The 18,443-nt window shown below is 37.8% G+C and overlaps 1 protein-coding gene across 1 annotated transcript in view; it reads right to left on the reverse strand.

Moving 5' to 3' along the window:
- CDH8 (cadherin 8) overlaps positions 1–18,443 on the reverse strand; it is a 172,668-nt gene that overhangs the window by 112,305 nt on the left and 41,920 nt on the right. The window contains exon 4 of the mRNA XM_089902478.1: positions 17,535–17,671. Coding sequence (XP_089758604.1) covers positions 17,535–17,671 — 137 coding nt within the window. The remainder of the gene's footprint in view (positions 1–17,534; positions 17,672–18,443) is intronic.

An 18,443-nucleotide genomic window follows, 5' to 3' on the forward strand; every position in this document is an offset into this window, starting at 1 on the left:
AGAAAATGGGAATAGGAACATATATATCGATAATTACCTTAAATGTAAATGGACTAAATGCTCCCACCAAAAGACACAGATTGGCTGAATGGATACAAAAACAAGACCCTTATATATGCTGTCTACAAGAGACCCACTTCAGACCTAGAGACACATACAGACTGAAAATAAAGGGATGGAAAAAGATATTCCATGCAAATGGAAACCAAAAGAAAGCTGGAGTAGCAATTCTCATATCAGACAAAATAGATTTTAAAATAAGGACTATTACAAGAGACAAAGAAGGACACTACATAATGATCAAGGGATCGATCCAAGAAGAAGATATAACAATTGTAAATATTTATGCACCCAACATAGGAGCACCTCAATACATAAGGCAAATACTAACAGCCATAAAAGGGGAGATCGACAGTAACACATTCATAGTAGGGGACTTTAACACCCCACTTTCACCCATGGACAGATCATCCAAAATGAAAATAAATAAGGAAACACAAGCTTTAAATGATACATTAAACAAGATGTACTTAATTGATATTTATAGGACACTCCATCCAAAAACAACAGAATACACATTTTTCTCAAGTGCTCATGGAACATTCTCCAGGATAGATCATATCTTGGGTCACAAATCAAGCCTTGGTAAATTTAAGAAAATTGAAATTGTATCAAGTATCTTTTCTGACCACAACGCCATGAGACTAGATATCAATTACAGGAAAAGATCTGTAAAAAATACAAACACATGGAGGCTAAACAATACACTACTTAATAATGAAGTGATCACTGAAGAAATCAAAGCGGAAATTTAAAAATACCTAGAAACAAATGACAATGGAGACACGACGACCCAAAACCTATGGGATGCAGCAAAAGCAGTTCTAAGGGGGAAGTTTATAGCAATACAAGCCCACCTTAAGAAGCAGGAAACATCTCGAATAAACAACCTAACCTTGCACCTCAAGCAATTAGAGAAAGAAGAACAAAAAAACCCCAAAGCTAGCAGAAGGAAAGAAATCATAAAAATCAGATCAGAAATAAATGAAAAAGAAATGAAGGAAACGATAGCAAAGATCAATAAAACTAAAAGCTGGTTCTTTGAGAAGATAAACAAAATAGATAAACCACTAGCCAGACTCATTAAGAAAAAAAGGGAGAAGACTCAAATCAATAGAATTAGAAATGAAAAAGGAGAAGTAACAACTGACACTGCAGAAATAAAAAAAATCATGAGAGATTACTACAAGCAACTCTATGCCAATATAATGGACAATCTGGAAGAAATGGACAAATTCTTAGAAATGCACAAACTGCCAAGACTGAATCAGGAAGAAATAGAAAATATGAACAGACCAATCACAAGCACTGAAATTGAAACTGTGATTAAAAATCTTCCAACAAACAAAAGCCCAGGACCAGATGGCTTCACAGGTGAATTCTATCAAACGTTTAGAGAAGAGCTAACACCTATCCTTCTCAAACTCTTCCAAAATATAGCAGAGGGAGGAACACTCCCAAATTCCTTCTACGAGGCCACCATCACCTTGATACCAAAACCAGACAAGGATGTCACAAAGAAAGAAAACTACAGGCCAATATCACTGATGAACATAGATGCAAAAATCCTCAACAAAATACTAGCAAACAGAATCCAACAGCACATTAAAAGGATCATACACCATGATCAAGTGGGGTTTATTCCAGGAATGCAAGGATTCTTCAATATACGCAAATCTATCAATGTGATAAACCATATTAACAAATTGAAGGAGAAAAACCATATGATCATCTCAATAGATGCAGAGAAAGCTTTCGACAAAATTCAACACCCATTTATGATAAAAACCCTGCAGAAATCAGGCATAGAGGGAACTTTCCTCAACATAATAAAGGCCATATATGACAAGCCCACAGCAAACATCATCCTCAATGGTGAAAAACTGAAAGCATTTCCACTAAGATCAGGAACAAGACAAGGTTGCCCACTCTCACCACTCTTATTCAACATAGTTTTGGAAGTTTTAGCCACAGCAATCAGAGAAGAAAAGGAAATAAAAGGAATCCAAATCGGAAAAGAAGAAGTAAAGCTGTCACTGTTTGCAGATGACATGATACTATACATAGAGAATCCTAAAGATACTACCAGAAAACTACTAGAGCTAATCAATGAATTTGGTAAAGTAGCAGGATACAAAGTTAATGCACAGAAATCTCTGGCATTCCTATATACTAATGATGAAAAATCTGAAAGTGAAATCAAGAAAACACTCCCATTTACCATTGCAACAAAAATAATAAAATACCTAGGAATAAACCTACCTAAGGAGACGAAAGACCTGTATGCAGAAAATTATAAGACACTGATGAAAGAAATTAAAGATGATACAAATAGATGGAGAGATATACCATGTTCTTGGATGGGAAGAATCAACATTGTGAAAATGACTCTACTACCCAAAGCAATCTACAGATTCAATGCAATCCCTATCAAACTACCACTGGCATTTTTCACAGAACTAGAACAAAAAATTTCGCAATTTGTATGGAAACACAAAAGACCCCGAATAGCCAAAGCAATCTTGAGAACAAGAAAAGGAGCTGGAGGAATCAGGCTCCCTGACTTCAGACTATACTACAAAGCTACAGTAATCAAGACAGTATGGTACTGGCACAAAAACAGAAAGATAGATCAATGGAACAGGATAGAAAGCCCAGAGATAAACCCACGCACATATGGACACCTTATCTTTGATAAAGGTGGCAGGAATGTACAGTGGAGAAAGGACAGCCTCCTCAATAAATGGTGCTGGGAAAACTGGACAGCTACATGTAAAAGTATGAGATTAGATCACTCCCTAACACCATACACAAAAATAAGCTCAAAATGGATTAAAGACCTAAATGTAAGGCCAGAAACTATAAAACTCTTAGAGGAAAACATAGGCAGAACACTCTATGACATAAATCACAGCAAGATCCTTTCTGACCCACCTCCTAGAGTAATGGAAATAAAAACAAAAATAAACAAATGGGACCCAATGAAACTTCAAAGCTTTTGCACAGCAAAGGAAACCATAATCAAGACCAAAAGACAACCCTCAGAATGGGAGAAAATATTTGCAAATGAAGCAAATGACAAAGGATTAATCTCCAAAATTTACAAGCAGCTCATGCAGCTCAATAACAAAAAAACAAACAACCCAATCCAAAAATGGGCAGAAGACCTAAATAGACATTTCTCCAAAGAAGATATACAGAATGCCAACAAACACATGAAAGAATGCTCAACATCATTAATCATTAGAGAAATGCAAATCAAAACTACAATGAGATATCATCTCACACCAGTCAGAATGGCCATCATCAAAAAATCTAGAAACAATAAATGCTGGAGAGGGTGTGGAGAAAAGGGAACACTCTTGCACTGCTGGTGGGAATGTAAATTGGTTCAGCCACTATGGAGAACAGTATGGAGGTTCCTTAAAAAACTACAAATAGAATTACCATATGACCCAGCAATCCCACTACTGGGCATATACCCTGAGAAAACCAAAATTCAAAAAGAGTCATGTACCAAAATGTTCATTGCAGCTCTATTTACAATAGCCCGGAGATGGAAACAACCTAAGCGCCCATCATCGGATGAATGGATAAAGAAAATGTGGCACATATATACAATGGAATATTACTCAGCCTTAAAAAGAAATGAAATTGAGCTATTTGTAATGAGATGGATAGACCTAGAGTCTGTCATACAGAGTGAAGTAAGTCAGAAAGAAAAAGACAAATACCGTATGCTAACACATATATATGGAATTTAAGGGGAAAAAAAATGTCATGAAGAACCTAGGGGTAAGACAGGAATAAAGACGCAGACCTACTGGAGAACGGACTTGAGGATATGGGGAGGGGGAGAGGTGAGCTTTGACAGGGCGAGAGAGAGTCATGGACATATACACACTAACAAAAGTAGTAAGGTAGATAGCTAGGGGGAAGCAGCCGCAAGGCACAGGGATATTAGCTCGGTGCTTTGTGACAGCCTGGAGGGGTGGGATAGGGAGAGTGGGAGGGAGGGAGACGCAAGAGGGAAGACATATGGGAACATATGTATATGTATAACTGATTCACTTTGTTATAAAGCAGAAACTAACACACCATTGTAAAGCAATTATACCCCAATAAAGATGTTTAAAAAAAATAAAAATAAAATAAAAATAAAAAAAAAAAAGTCAGTGTCTTTTTTTTTAAGTCAGTGTCTCTTAAACATCAAGCTCACAATAGTTCACCTGAAAGAACAGGTGATGAGGCTTTTATTATTATTGCCATTGCTAAAAACAGATATAGAGAATATATTTATATTATACCATATTAAATTATAGTAAATAATATGTTATAATATAATGTGATGATTATATTAATGTAATCTATATTAATTACAGAAATATGATAATTATATATGCATATATATTCTCTATATCAACCAGCTGAGTTTTAGTTCCCTGTTGAGTATTACAGTTTCCTTTTAACCAATAAATAAACACACTAGATTGATCAAGGAAACTGTTGATGTTCAAGTAGGTTGTTGTTAATGTAAACTAGGTTGGAATTCATATTTGTTTGGCTGCATAGCCGACGCTTTTTCCTTCTACATTTGTCATCCATGGTTTTATTCCGTGTCTCCCTTCTTCAGCCTATTATTAATCATTCATTGTCAAATTATAACAGCAGGTGTGCGGAGCAGACTTCAGCATCATTCCAGGCTTATCTCAGTGGGTTGCAGGAGCATTCAAACTTCAATATAAGGAGCCCCTTTAATTTGTTTTAAATTTAGGAACTGGAGGTTCCTAAAACTCCAAATTCCCCTAGAACAGCTAGTTCACAGATGCAAATTTTAGATTCATTATCCCCAACTGGACCTCCTCCCACCCTTTCAGTGGGGAAAAAAGCGTTATCAGTGACATCCCATTGTGTTCTAACCTGTTTTATAAAGCGCTAGTCAAAGGAAGGCTGTGAACTCTTAAACTTTGGAAGGATGGACCATCTTTTCTGTTTTCTGACTTGTTAACATGAATCATGATATGTCTCAGGAGCAACTAGGCTATCACTAGGAGAGGATGCAGGCTCAATTGTCAGAGACTGGGCTGAAGAGTCAGACAAACCTAGGATCAAATCCAAACTTAGCCACCTAAACATGGAGAGCTTGAAGTTTGGTATCTTCACTTTCTTTATGAGATGAGAGACTGGTGGTACCAATTTATGGAACCGTTGTGAGGATTAAATGGATAAAGGGCACGAGAAGGGCTAGAATGTTGCCTAGCATACAGTAAGCAGTAACTCTTAATTGTATCATTACTTTCATTCTCGTCACCAAGGTTTAGTCTCCATCAGTTTCCTTGCTGCTCATTAGTTTTAGCCAGATGCCAATTTCTGTTCATTCAAACTCCATTTCTAACGCAGCTTCAGTTCTACTCTGAATCAGGACTGCAGGGGTTATAGCAGTGGTTCTCCAAGTGCAGGACCTGGGCCGGCAGCATCGGCCTCACGTGGGAACTTGTTAGAAATACAGATTCTTTGGCCCAGTGTTGTAACAAGCTCTCTGGGCGATTCTGAGCCACCATCATAGCCATATTCTTCCCCTTCTCATTCTCCAGGTTGTAGGCTCTCTGTTCCACTCATAACCTATTCTGCTCCTAAATCTGGAATGCTAATATTCTGAGCCAGACATTTCCCTTATTTTGATATTTCTATGTATTTGATGGGCCCCTCTGACACAGAGAATAAGATCATTTCCTGTACCTGGCATCCGAAGGCAATCATAATTTTCCATACTTAACTTTCCAACCATATATTCTTTTCTCTCCTGAGTTCTCTAATCTTCAGAAGATATTCTGTGCTCTTCTCCTCTTGATCAAGACGTTTGTTAGTTTGGAAATACATCTCTGACAAAAGCCTACTGTTGCTTTATGACCCTGATGAAAATATACCATCCACAAAGGATCTTGCCAGAGAAGACTGTCTCTCCCATCCAATGGAGAGATCCCACCCTACTCCAAATTATATGCTTTTTATATTATAAATATTTTTATATAATATTATTTTTATAATAATATTTAGAGTTTCAATGCAAGCCTTAGAGACAGTTTCTTTACATTCTACTTCCTTGCTTCTTTGTGACAAACAGCATAAACCTTGACCTTGGGCATCACGTGGGGTGAACCCTTGTCCTATAGATACTCCAGGAACAAGAAGGTATCAGTATCATAAGTGAGGGTGTAGAGTGACCAATGCCCTGCCACCCCAAATTAGATGGAAGCAAGTTATCATAGTTCAAAATTCTACCATCTGGCTAAAAGGGCCACCTGACCTGGCACTGAAATGCTAGGTGGGTGGGGGTGGATCAGAGATGGAACTGGCATCTATTTTTAGCCCTGACTTCTAAGCTCTGGATTAGGGAGTCCTGTAATCAGAAAACATGCTGCATTTTCATTCTTTAGGCTTTGCTGCTTTGTAACCTGCTTCCACTTGTTCAATACATATCAGATTAAACGATAAACGGGCTCATTGGGTAATGAAGTGTGGGCTGGCATAATTCAGGGCTTGCCTCAGGCTCTCAGAGGGAAGAGAAATAAAGGTTCTTAGATCAGAAGGCTGGCTCCTTGGGGAAGAAGTGAGAGGACCTGAGGCTCCTCTCTGCCAGCACCTTTCTCATGGTCTCTGTCTCTGACCTTAGATTGGTTAATATTCTATGGGAATTCTTCCTTTTGAGCAGTCAGTGCCCCACAATTTTCATACAAGGAGAGCATAGTCATTCCTGCCCTTTATGCCTCAGCTTCAGTCACTCAGGAAAGAATGACTTTAAAAAATCCAGAAAAGCCACTGTGCCTATGTGCTTGTCTGCCCAAGACTTTTAACAAAGAGCTAAGTGGGGTATATTAAAAGCAGAGATCCTTTCCACCAATTAATCAATAGTGTCTGTTTAGAGTCAGAAATAATCAGGTTATCTTGTGGTATTAATTCTTATTTCCTTTATTCATTCATTAATTCAGCAAATATGTACTGGGCTAGGCTCCCAGGATAAAAGAGTGATCAATAACAAAGCAATAATAAAATGTCTCATGAGAACAAGGACTTTACCAATTTCTCCCTTTAGAAATGTATTTTCAAGGAATTCCCTGGTAGCCCAGTTGTTAGGACTCGGCCCTTTCACTGCTGTGGGCCCGGGTTTGATCATCCCTGGTCGTGGAACTAAGATTCCGGAAGTCACATGGCATAGCCAAAACAAACAAACAAAAAAAGGTATTTTCAAAACCTCAAGCAAGTAAATGGGTATTATAAGCCGCAACCAGTCTCTTAAAGGCAAAGAGCATGGATCTTTGAGACCTTAGAGCAAAGGATTAATAATAATTGCTAAAGCTTACACTAGCAGTCAGGTAGGAGAAATTTTTGTAGCATTAAAAATGTGCTAACAGATTTATTATGAATAATACAAATTGCTATTTAAGTTGAAATTCTAAAGAATCTATAGTTAACTAGTTGACAGCTGTTAGGAATACTGTGTCCAATCCTTTTTCTCAAATAAGTAAGAGGTGAGAGCAGAGAATTTTAGATGTATGTGAGAAGAGGAATCTAGAAGGGAAGTACCTATGTGTGTAGGCTACAGATCCATATCATTCTTGGTCACATATACTGAGATTTAGCATCCCAGTGTGAAATTAATTCTTCTAAAAAAGAATGCCCGTAATATTTGGAAATTCCAACTCCTCCCATCAAGAGGTGACATTTGTTTCTTCACTCCTTAAACCTGCTCTTGGTAATGTGACTTGCTTTGACCAGTGGGGTTTGCAAACTTGATGCAAATAGAGACTCGGCAAGTACTTGCTCCCCAGTCTTTTGCTGTTCCATGGACGCCCGGGAGTAGCACCAGAGGAGCTGAGCTAGCCTATTAGAGGATGTGAGGCCACGTGGAGCAGAGAAGAGGTGCTAACTAACGCCTAACTAGCCTGTCATATATACAATTGGTGCCAATATAGATCATCCAGCCCCAGACAAGCCACCAGCTGACCAGATAGACTAGCAAAACCAGTTCAGACCAAAAGAACCACTCAGCTGCTCCAGAGAACCACGAGAAATACATCTTTATCATTTTAAGTTTTGACATGGTCATTTATGCAGCAGAAGTGAACCAATACAAATCAATGTCCATATGACTATTTTGGTTCCCTTTATTCCTAAGCCCAGGTGGCTGGGAGAAAAAGGGAGATCTAAATGACAAATAGAATGTTTAGATAAAGGACATAAAGTTTATGTTTATGCAGGGTTGAGTAGGCACCAGGTTTGGTCTGGAGAAGGATAAAGAGGAGGGTGAGGAAGGAGGGGGGAGGGACACTAGAGAGGGGAAAGAAGAAACGTCATTGAGTCCTTCCTATACGCCAGGCTCTATTTTATGCAGTTTACCTGTATTACATCATTTAATTGTCATGACAAACTTCAAATATAGCAACTGAGGCTAAAAGAGATTATGTGACTTATTCAAATCACACACAGAGCATATGTTCTGGCTCTGAAAACTTGACTTCATAGTTTGGTTTTACCTAGTAAGCACTACTGCTATCTGAGAGAGCAGTGGTAACAGTAACTGTGACCTTAGTTTGGGGTAAGAAGGAGGCTTTTAGGGTTGCCAAGCTGGCCAGGACTGACAAGAGGAAAGAAGCCCCTCCTTTTGGATACATATTTTTGTGGAAAATTATACCTCCCAAATCAGCTCAGGATGATACGTCCTCAAAAACTCACAATTTGTATATCCTCAAAATAAAGCTGGGTGGTTTTACTTGATGACAAAAAGATTACTTTTAGGCATATCCTCTTTAATTATATAAAGTGATAAAATTAATGTTTATAATTATTGTTATGATAATTAATATTAGCATAAGCATCATTACCAGAAGTTTATTCTATGTTAGGAAAGATATTAGGATGTAAACATATTCACTCCTCATCACACACCTCTAAAGGTGTTTCAATATATCCCCCATTTTATAAATAGGGAAACTAAGCCACAGAACGAAGTAATTTACCAATGGAGTGAGTGTGATTGAATGAAAAAATTATGATTCCATCCAAGCAAACTGACTTATAAACTTGGCCACTTAACTCATATGTCATTCTCTTTGACTTGTAGACTGATGTCTGCACTTTCTTCCCAAATCCATGTGCTTCCTCTGTCCTCAGAGAAACCATAGCTGAGGGTAAATCAACCTACTATCCTCCAATATTTATAATCTCTTCACATATCTAGGACCTCCCCTACCTGCCCCCCCTTAATCTGGTACCCTCAAATCTGGAGACGACCATTTGCTATGACTGGTCAGTTTGCTACAACTTGCAGCTGAAAACCTTGAATTACTATTTGCTGCCTACTTCCTATCCTTTATCTACAGTTGTCTACAGTAGGAGTTAACTGTTAAGGATTTGAGGAGGGTGGTTTATAAAGAGAGACCAGGGCAAGACATAGGGATGGAAGCCTCTTACCTTCTGCCTTTTTCTGGGTTAGGATTAAGGGATTATTAGGCATAGTGATATCTTAAAGGAGTTCCTAGTTAAAATCTATTGATATAGCTCCAGTCTCAATCCACAGGCTTTTTCTAAATGTCAGTAGATTAGAACAAAAGAGGGGTAAAGATGAAAGAGATGAGAGATGGTGGGAGGATATCGGTAAAAAGGATGCAGAACAAAGAGGAACTAAGGGAGAGATTCCCAAGTCAGTATTCAAATAACTGGAGCAGATGTATATGAAGTGGGCACTATAGTGGTTAAAATAAATCTGGTGTGGGTTACCCACAAAATGATATTCATGCGGGGCCTGTATCAGGCTTCTCCTTGAACTTGGAATGACACTCCCATTCTTCCCTGTAGGGAAATCTTATTTTGTATGCTGATCTCTTTCCCAGGAAACTGTAGCTTCCCCTTCACTTTCCCATAATTTATTTCCACTTCCCTTCATTATAATCTCTATTGTTAAGAATACTGATCTCTACCTTATAGCACCTGCATGCTTGTCTGAGGTAGGGGGATCTTGCTAGGAACTTGCCATGTGCCTATATTCCCAGACAGTCAGCCATAGTGCTACAGCTTCTCTGATATTTGGGAGCCCTTAACCACTCCTGCCCCTGAATTTTACTGTTCACCTCAGACTTTCATCATCCTTTCCCTTCTGTGAGAGTTACTGAACTGGACAACACCTTCTCTCCATCTGCTTCCACTCAATTCTATACAAGGGAATGATATTGATCTTAAAGACACTCTAGTCCTGATTATGCCACAGGCAATAGATAGAGACCCTGCATATTTTGAACGAGATCTTGATATAAAATCTGAAGTCCTTAATTCAATCAGGCTCTCCCAGAATATGCCTGCTTCATTTCGAGGGTTTTTATTTAGGCACAGGTCAATCCACCATGCCCGAACCAGGGACAAGAGGAAGGTCAGTGAACATATTGGCGGTGCAATGAAGAAACACAGCTGCACCCAGCAGTAACACACAAGTCACGACTACCAATTTTGTTGTTGTGGGGAGAAGGGGTAAAAGAAAATATAAACCAAATAAATAATTTAAAATTAAGCTGTTATTCAAAGCCTCAGGTTAGGGCTGTATTAACAAGAACATATGTGATTTATTCATCAATTACTAAAGATTATAGATAGATTTTTAAGCTAAAAGGTATAGTACCATCACTTTTAATTCAGTTCTTACTACAACCTAAATTTAAAAGAACAATTATGATTCCCATTTCACAGGTGGGAAAACTGAGAGCAAGAGAGAGGAAATAATTTGCCCAAGGTTATACGGGCAAAATGTGGCCAACTCCATCCAACTCCAGGACCCAGAATTTCTCGAAACAATGAGCTCCCTATAAAGATGTATTTTTCCTAAGTAGCCTGGGTTGGACAAAGCAATCATTCTGGCAGCTGGGCCCTATGTCAGGAAGAAACATTCCTTAAGTGCTATCAGACTACTATGTCCCCTGGGAGATCTAACCATCATTAGTGAAAAGCTTCATTGACAATATTGTGTGCAGCCCACTGTAGTGGGCTAGAGCAATGCATTATCAATAACTCAAAGAGATTCATTTAATGGGCAATTATATGCTTCCTGCTTTACAATACTTTCAGGTAACCAATAGTAGTATGCTTTCTGTAAATGCCAGTTGCCAGCTCTCGGGTACACAGTGTCAGCGGGATTCCCCACTTTCCATCCCACATCACCACTCTCTCTGGGAAGGACACTCTAAAATGGGCATTCAATGCCTCTGAGATGTCCCTGCAGAGACTCTACTGTAAGAAAATTTTTCCCTTACTGTCCCCCAATATCCTTTATCTCTCTGACAGCTGAGCTTGTTACCCATGTCTCTCTCTTAAGTAGGTCTTACTACACTACCCAACCTAAAGGGATCTTGTGCATCATCTGACAAGCCTTAGCTCAAACCTCAGCTTAGTGAAATATCACCTATCACCACAGGAATAACAAAAAATAGAGGCCAAAACACACAAACAGAAGAACACGTCACCTTTTTCTGCCTTCCTTCAAAATATCATAATTATGTTTATAATAGAAAATCATATTAATTATAATATAATTAAATTATAATGTGAATCTGATGGGGAGGGTGGAGGGGAGGTGGGAGAACTTGCGAAAAGTGGATTCCTGAATGGCTGCCTTGAGGTTCTGATTCCATAGGTCCTAGGCAAACACCAGAACTCTGGTTTGTACAATAACCCAGGTGACTGGGATCAGCTGGGCATGTCAAGTTCTCTGTGAACTTCATTGAAAAAATGCTGTCCCCTAAAATGTTCCTCAGTTTCCTGATCTCGAAAATGGGAATAGAATTCCCGTCTGAACAGCTCCAAAGGCTGGCTTTGTCCATTAGGCAATGTTCCTCCCCTGAGTTATAAACGTTAGAACACGAGGGCCTGATCAAATACAGGCTTGTTCTTTCCTCCACTGCACTCTTGTCCCTGCACCAGCCTTCCGCTTTGCACAGAAGAACTATTTCATTCGCTTGTTTTAGGAAATGATGTGGCAGTGTCAGAAGCTCGATTTAAGCAGGAGGATGGAAGGAAAGAAGATATAGGACAGGGTTCCCCCCAAAGAAGGCATCTAAGAGCATGTAATCTGCAGTTAAGCAACAAGGGTACCAATCTTGTCTCCACCCTTTGCTGTCTTGGAGACTCCGGGCAAGTTACTTAACCTATGTCTGAGATACCTTGACTGGAAAATGCATAGAGTAATAGTACCTGTTTTCAAAGACTGATGTGAGTTAAATGTACCATAGGGATTACATGATACTTTTTCAGTGTTTAGCTAAATTTACTTTAAGCCTTCACTACCATGGTACACAGCAGCCATGCAATATAGTTTCAAGGGATGCTACTAGCAAAGCTACTTAGCAAAGATGCTCTATACAAGCCTAATCTCTTGTTAGTACTTGGGCATCTAACTGCCAGATCATGTAATGAGATGTGCTTGTTGATTGTGATGGCCAGTTAGATCTATTATCACTGAAATTCTTGGGAAATATACACAGTGAAGCATCTCAGCCTTGGTTAAGTGAATCTGACACAAGAGGATAAAGGATGACATCTCCATTCTCATTAAGAGATAACAGATGGACTTTCCTAAAATCCATTTTATAGCTTAATTTCATTTGTTCAAATCTTTTGTCTGAAGAGATGGTGATCTGAGAGTAATTTTAAATTGTTCTCCCTGGAATGAATATTTCTTTATCTTTATTAGAACCTCCCCCTGTGGGGTTCTATTGTCCTGGGTAGTTTTAAATATTCATCTCATCCAAATACAATAAATCTCCCTTTAGTATTTTTTTCCAAGACATGGTCTGCGGCTTTGGAAGATAAACATTACATGATGGGCTAAATAATAAAACCAAGTGAAAACAAGTTTCTAAGCCATTTTCATAGTAATTCCAATATTTCTTAAGTTGTCTGTGATCTTATTTCAAGTTCCTTTCATGATTTAGAAAAAAAAGATAACCTAATTTTACATTTAAATTTCTAGAATTATGCCCACCTCAGCTTATATTTTACAGACTAAAATTAAAGTTCTCTTTTGTATTCTGCCTTGTTGGTTTTAAGAAAGTTACATGCAAAAAGTCAAAAAAAAAAGTTTACAATCTCTGAGTAAAAAAAAAAAACAAACATCAAAAAAGGATGTAATAAAAGGTGAGATAACTCCCATTGATGTCAACAGAATAATGTAAGTTTGGGTTGTATATTTTTAATTCTATAAGGTTCCAAGTAAAGCTGAGGAGGGTTGTCATGTGGACAGAACCATTTCCTATTTGGTCTCTATGGAGCTAACTGTAACCTTGAATCTGGGACATACTTGAGTGATTTCTGTCAAGCCATGAAGAAAACTTTATCTGATCTATGTTTCAGTATTTTTTAATCAATCATATGTTCATTGAAGGAGGTTTGTGGTCATACTTTTTTTTCACACCATCAACATGGAACTGCTTGTAATTCCCAATACTCATCACCTTCTTGCTCACCTCCGTGTCATTCTTTATAGATATATCAGCAGATTCCAACTCACACTTTTATATGCAGGGGCTTCCAAGTGCCATTAGAAGGAAAACTTCAAGAGGCCCAGGGTTTTTGCTTATTTTGTTCACTGCTATATCCTCAGTCACTAAAACAGTGCTTGGCAAGTACCGAAGACTCCATAAATAATTATTGAGTGAATGAACAAATGAATGTCTTCTCTTATTTGGTTTGGTACCCTTGTCGCCCTAGAATTAACAGCTCATTATCCCAGAGCATATGCTTTTGTATCTGTCTTCCTTACTTGTCTGTGATTCCTTACAAATGAGACTTTTGTTTCTGGGTTGCCCCTGAAATATTTCCTAACCACCTATTCTGTGTATTCATTTCCCTTTACTCTTTACAATGGAGTACCTGGATTCTTCTAATTAGGGCCTCCGTGATGAATATTTAAGTGAAGGCATCCATCTCATTAAAAAAGTGTCATAGATTAAGGCGAACTCAAGTAGGTTTTTATATTCAATATATGAGAAAATTCTTTTAAAAGTAATTATTGCCTACATACTTTAAAGAACACCATGGTCCTTTAGAGCGTTTTTATATAGCCTCAAACCAATCTAAATAGAGTTTTTCTCAGACGCTTAAGGTGATATGCAGCTTCAACACTGTAAATTGTAAAAATTTCATATCTAGATGGGGTTAAGACTTCTAATAAACCAAAGCCACCAAATGGGATGCTTTGTTTCCTTTATCCCTTAACGTTACAAGGGAAAACTATTGCCAGAGTCACATACTGGAGAAGAAAATGGTACTTCTAATAAGGAAAAACACCGAAGTTTCCAAAGCTCTTTTTTCATTCCATATCAAGCAGGTTCTTTGCCTGCTTTGAGTTGCCAAAAGAAACATTCTTCACTCTTGAATCGTCACTTTTTCACACCGTGGTTGTATTCTGTTTTCTTTTGTTTTTAGTAAGACTCCATGGAAGACATTACCCCACATCTCAGAACAAGGAAAAACCATGCCCTTCATGAAGGTCTAGATTACTCTTCCTCTTACAGACAAAGTTATCAACATACAGACATTAGCTGTGAAACCAGAGCAGATTTTAGAGAGAGCATAGAGCAGATCTTAGGGCTGATGTCCTTTACATATGTATGCCCATGAATCTTGCTTATTGTGAGTTTTTATTTCCTTATTCAGATTCCTTCTACCCTAATTCCCTCAAGAATGTAATGTCTCCCTTGAACTGTGTAAACTGTGAAGTCCTCATCAGCTCCTTTATGGAAAAATAAAGTCAGGTAATATGCAGAATGTCTTTTGCTTGGAAAGAAAATGAATATCACATCCCCTTTGCATGTTCTGTATAATAAAAAAAACTGGTGAGACAGAGTGTGAGTTCTCATAGACAGAATAGCACTAAATTGTACCATACAGCTATTGTTTAGAGACTCAATTATAGTGTCATTAAGTGTAATCAAAGAAGCTGTGCTCATTAAAAATTGGCAGAAGGACTATCGTGTTATTTTAACAACCCTAGAACCTCCTTTGAAAAAAAGGTTACATTTTCACATGTAATTTATGAAAAATTTTACGTTGAAGATATAATTTTAAATAGTCCATGACTGTTCTTGGATTGGAAGAATCAACATTGTGAAAATGACTCTACTACCCAAAGCAATCTACAGATTCAATGCAATCCCTATCAAACTACCACTGGCATTTCTCACAGAACTAGAACAAAAAATTGCACAATTGGTATGGAAACACAAAAGACCCCGAATAGCCAAAGCAATCTTGAGAATGAAAAACGGAACTGGAGGTATCAGGCTCCCTGACTTCAGACTATACTACAAAGCTACAGTAATCAAGACAGTATGGTACTGGCACAAAAACAGAAAGATAGATCAATGGAACAGGATACAAAGCCCAGAGATAAAACCACGCATATATGGTCACCTTATCTTTGATAAAGGAGGCAGGAATGTACAGTGGAGAAAGGACAGCCTCTTCAATAAGTGCTGCTGGGAAAACTGGACAGGTACATGTAAAAGTATGAGATTAGATCACTCCCTAACACCATACACAAAAATAAGCTCAAAATGGATTAAAGACCTAAAGGCCAGAAACTATCAAACTCCTGGAGGAAAACATAGGCAGAACATTCTATGACATAAATCACAGCAAGATCCTTTTTGACCCACCTCCTAGAGAAATGGAAATAAAAACAAAAATAAACAAATGAGACCTAATGAAACTTCAAAGCTTTTTGCACAGCAAAGGAAACCATAAACAAGACCAAAAGACAACCCTCAGAATGGGAGAAAATATTTGCAAATGAAGCAACTGACAAAGGATTAATCTCCAAAATTTATAAGCAGCTCATGCAGCTCAATAACAAAAAAACAAACAACCTAATCCAACAATGGGCAGAAGACCTAAACAGACATTTCTCCAAAGAAGATATACAGACTGCCAACAAACACATGAAAGAATGCTCAACATCATTAATCATTAGAGAAATGCAAATCAAAACTACAATTAGATATCATCTCACACCAGTCAGAATGGCCATCATCAAAAAATCTAGAAACAATAAATGCTGGAGAGGGTGTGGACAAAAGGGAACACTCTTGCACTGCTGGTGGGAATGTGAATTGGTACAGCCACTGTGGAGAACAGTATGGATGTTCCTTAAAAAACTACAAATAGAACTACCATATGACCCAGCAATCCCACTACTGGGCATATACCCTAAGAAAACCATAATTCAAAAAGAGTCTTGTACCACAATGTTCATTGCAGCTCTATTTACAATAGCCCGGAGATGGAAACAACCTAAGTGTCCATCATCGAATGAATGGATAAAGAAGATGTGGCACATATATACAATGGAATATTACTCAGCCATAAAAAGAAACAAAATTGAGCTATTTGTAATGAGGTGGATAGACCTAGAGTCTGTCATACAGAGTGAAGTAAGTCAGAAAGAGAAAGACAAATACCATATGCTAACACATGTATATGGAATTTAAGAAAAAAAAAATGTCATGAAGAACCTAGGGGTAAGACAGGAATAAAGACACAGACCTACTAGAGAATGGACTTGAGGATATGGGGAGGGGGAAGGGTAAGCTGTGACAAAGCGAGAGAGAGGCATGGACATATGTACACTACCAAACGTAAGGTAGATAGCTAGTGGGAAGCAGCCGCATAGCACAGGGAGATCAGCTCGGTGCTTTGTGACCGCCTGGAGGGGTGGGATAGGGAGGATGGGAGGGAGGGAGGGAGACACAAGAGAGAAGAGATATGGGAACATATGTATATGTATAACTGATTCACTTTGTTATAAAGCAGAAACTAACACACCATTATAAAGCAATTATACTGCAATAAAGATGTAAAATAAATAGTCCATGATTACTGTGTAAGACATATTAATTCTAAAAAACAAAAACAAGAAATCATCTATCATCTCATCTCCCCAAAATGATATGTATTGACAGTGTAAATTTTCTTTCTGTATTTTCTGCATGTATATATGTATGTATATATGCATAGTTTAGCTATGTGAGTAATAGTTTCTATATCGAATATAATATATATGTTAGGGTCCACTTATTTAAATTATGGTATATAGTTCTTGAATTCTATTTTTTTAACCTACCCTTTTATACTAAATCTTTCCCCATATTTTTATATGCAAAACATTGTTTTTGATGGCCGAACAATGGATATAGATATAAGAATACTTGGATAGAAGAATGTTTCCTTCCCACATATATTGCAACTTTTTGGTCATTTACCACAGTGTAAGTTATTTCATGTTGAGACGATGCATTCAAAGGCTCCTCGGGAACAATAAAATAAGTTCCAATGCCAAAATATCTAATAGAAACTGGGACCACTTGTCATATGATCCCTAGGCATAAACTGAACTCAGCCACATAAGGAAGAAATTAACAAACCCAGGCACTTACTGATTTCGGTAGCAATGATTGTTATGTTGTGCCACACGGTTAATTCCCTGTCAAGCGGTGTTGCAAGCGTTATCTTCCCATCATCTGCATTAACGTTGAATTGTCTCTCCAGGTCGGTGTGCCGGTCGATGGAAAACCTACAAAACAGATACATTTGTAATCTACTTCACTGTTTCTATGATCCATACATTCCACAGCAGACCTTTAGTAATCCTTAGAGAGCCATAGTTGTGAAGTCAAATGAATCGGGAAACACAATGGCATCATAATTTGTAAAACAAAATGACTGAATGCAGCATAAGAAACTTAATAATTATTGTCTAAGGAGTAATTAGCTACATATGCAACACGGAGGTCGTAAACTGCCATCAGTTTCAATAGGTAACATCTTCAAAAATGGATGCTGATGAAGAGTTAATTGGACAATCCATCACATTTATTGGACAGCTTATGGTAATTAGCAGTTGCCACAAAATACCATATAAAACAATGAACCCAAGCCCAAAGCAAGATGGCACTAGCCAGCAAGTTATTTACGGCAGTTCAAAGGAAATGTGTCTTTGTGTAAAACTTGCATTTGATTACACAGTATGTATGTGTTACTGTCGTTGCTGCTGTTGGTTTGTTTTGTTTTCATTTTAAGTAAAATATATATTTAGTCTCCTATTTGTCTCTGTCTATAGAAATCAGATGTTTACTGATCCTCTAGTAAAATTTTTTAAATTGGAATAGATATTTTGGCAGATTTACAACACACAATTTCAGGAAATTTAAAACTTTAAGTGGGCAGGTTAGTAGTTTCTCTGTTGAGAAAACTCTTCCAAAGAAGACAACATTAAGATGCTTTGTGTCTATGGCCAAGTGCTTCTTGGGAACACTAAGTATCAAGATCATACAGGAATTATTTTT

The sequence above is a fragment of the Delphinapterus leucas genome, chromosome 20 (assembly GCF_059928025.1).
Source record: "Delphinapterus leucas isolate spDelLeu-1000000601 "Yukka" chromosome 20, BTC_Dleu_Yukka2, whole genome shotgun sequence".
Taxonomy (NCBI): Eukaryota; Metazoa; Chordata; class Mammalia; order Artiodactyla; family Monodontidae; genus Delphinapterus; species Delphinapterus leucas.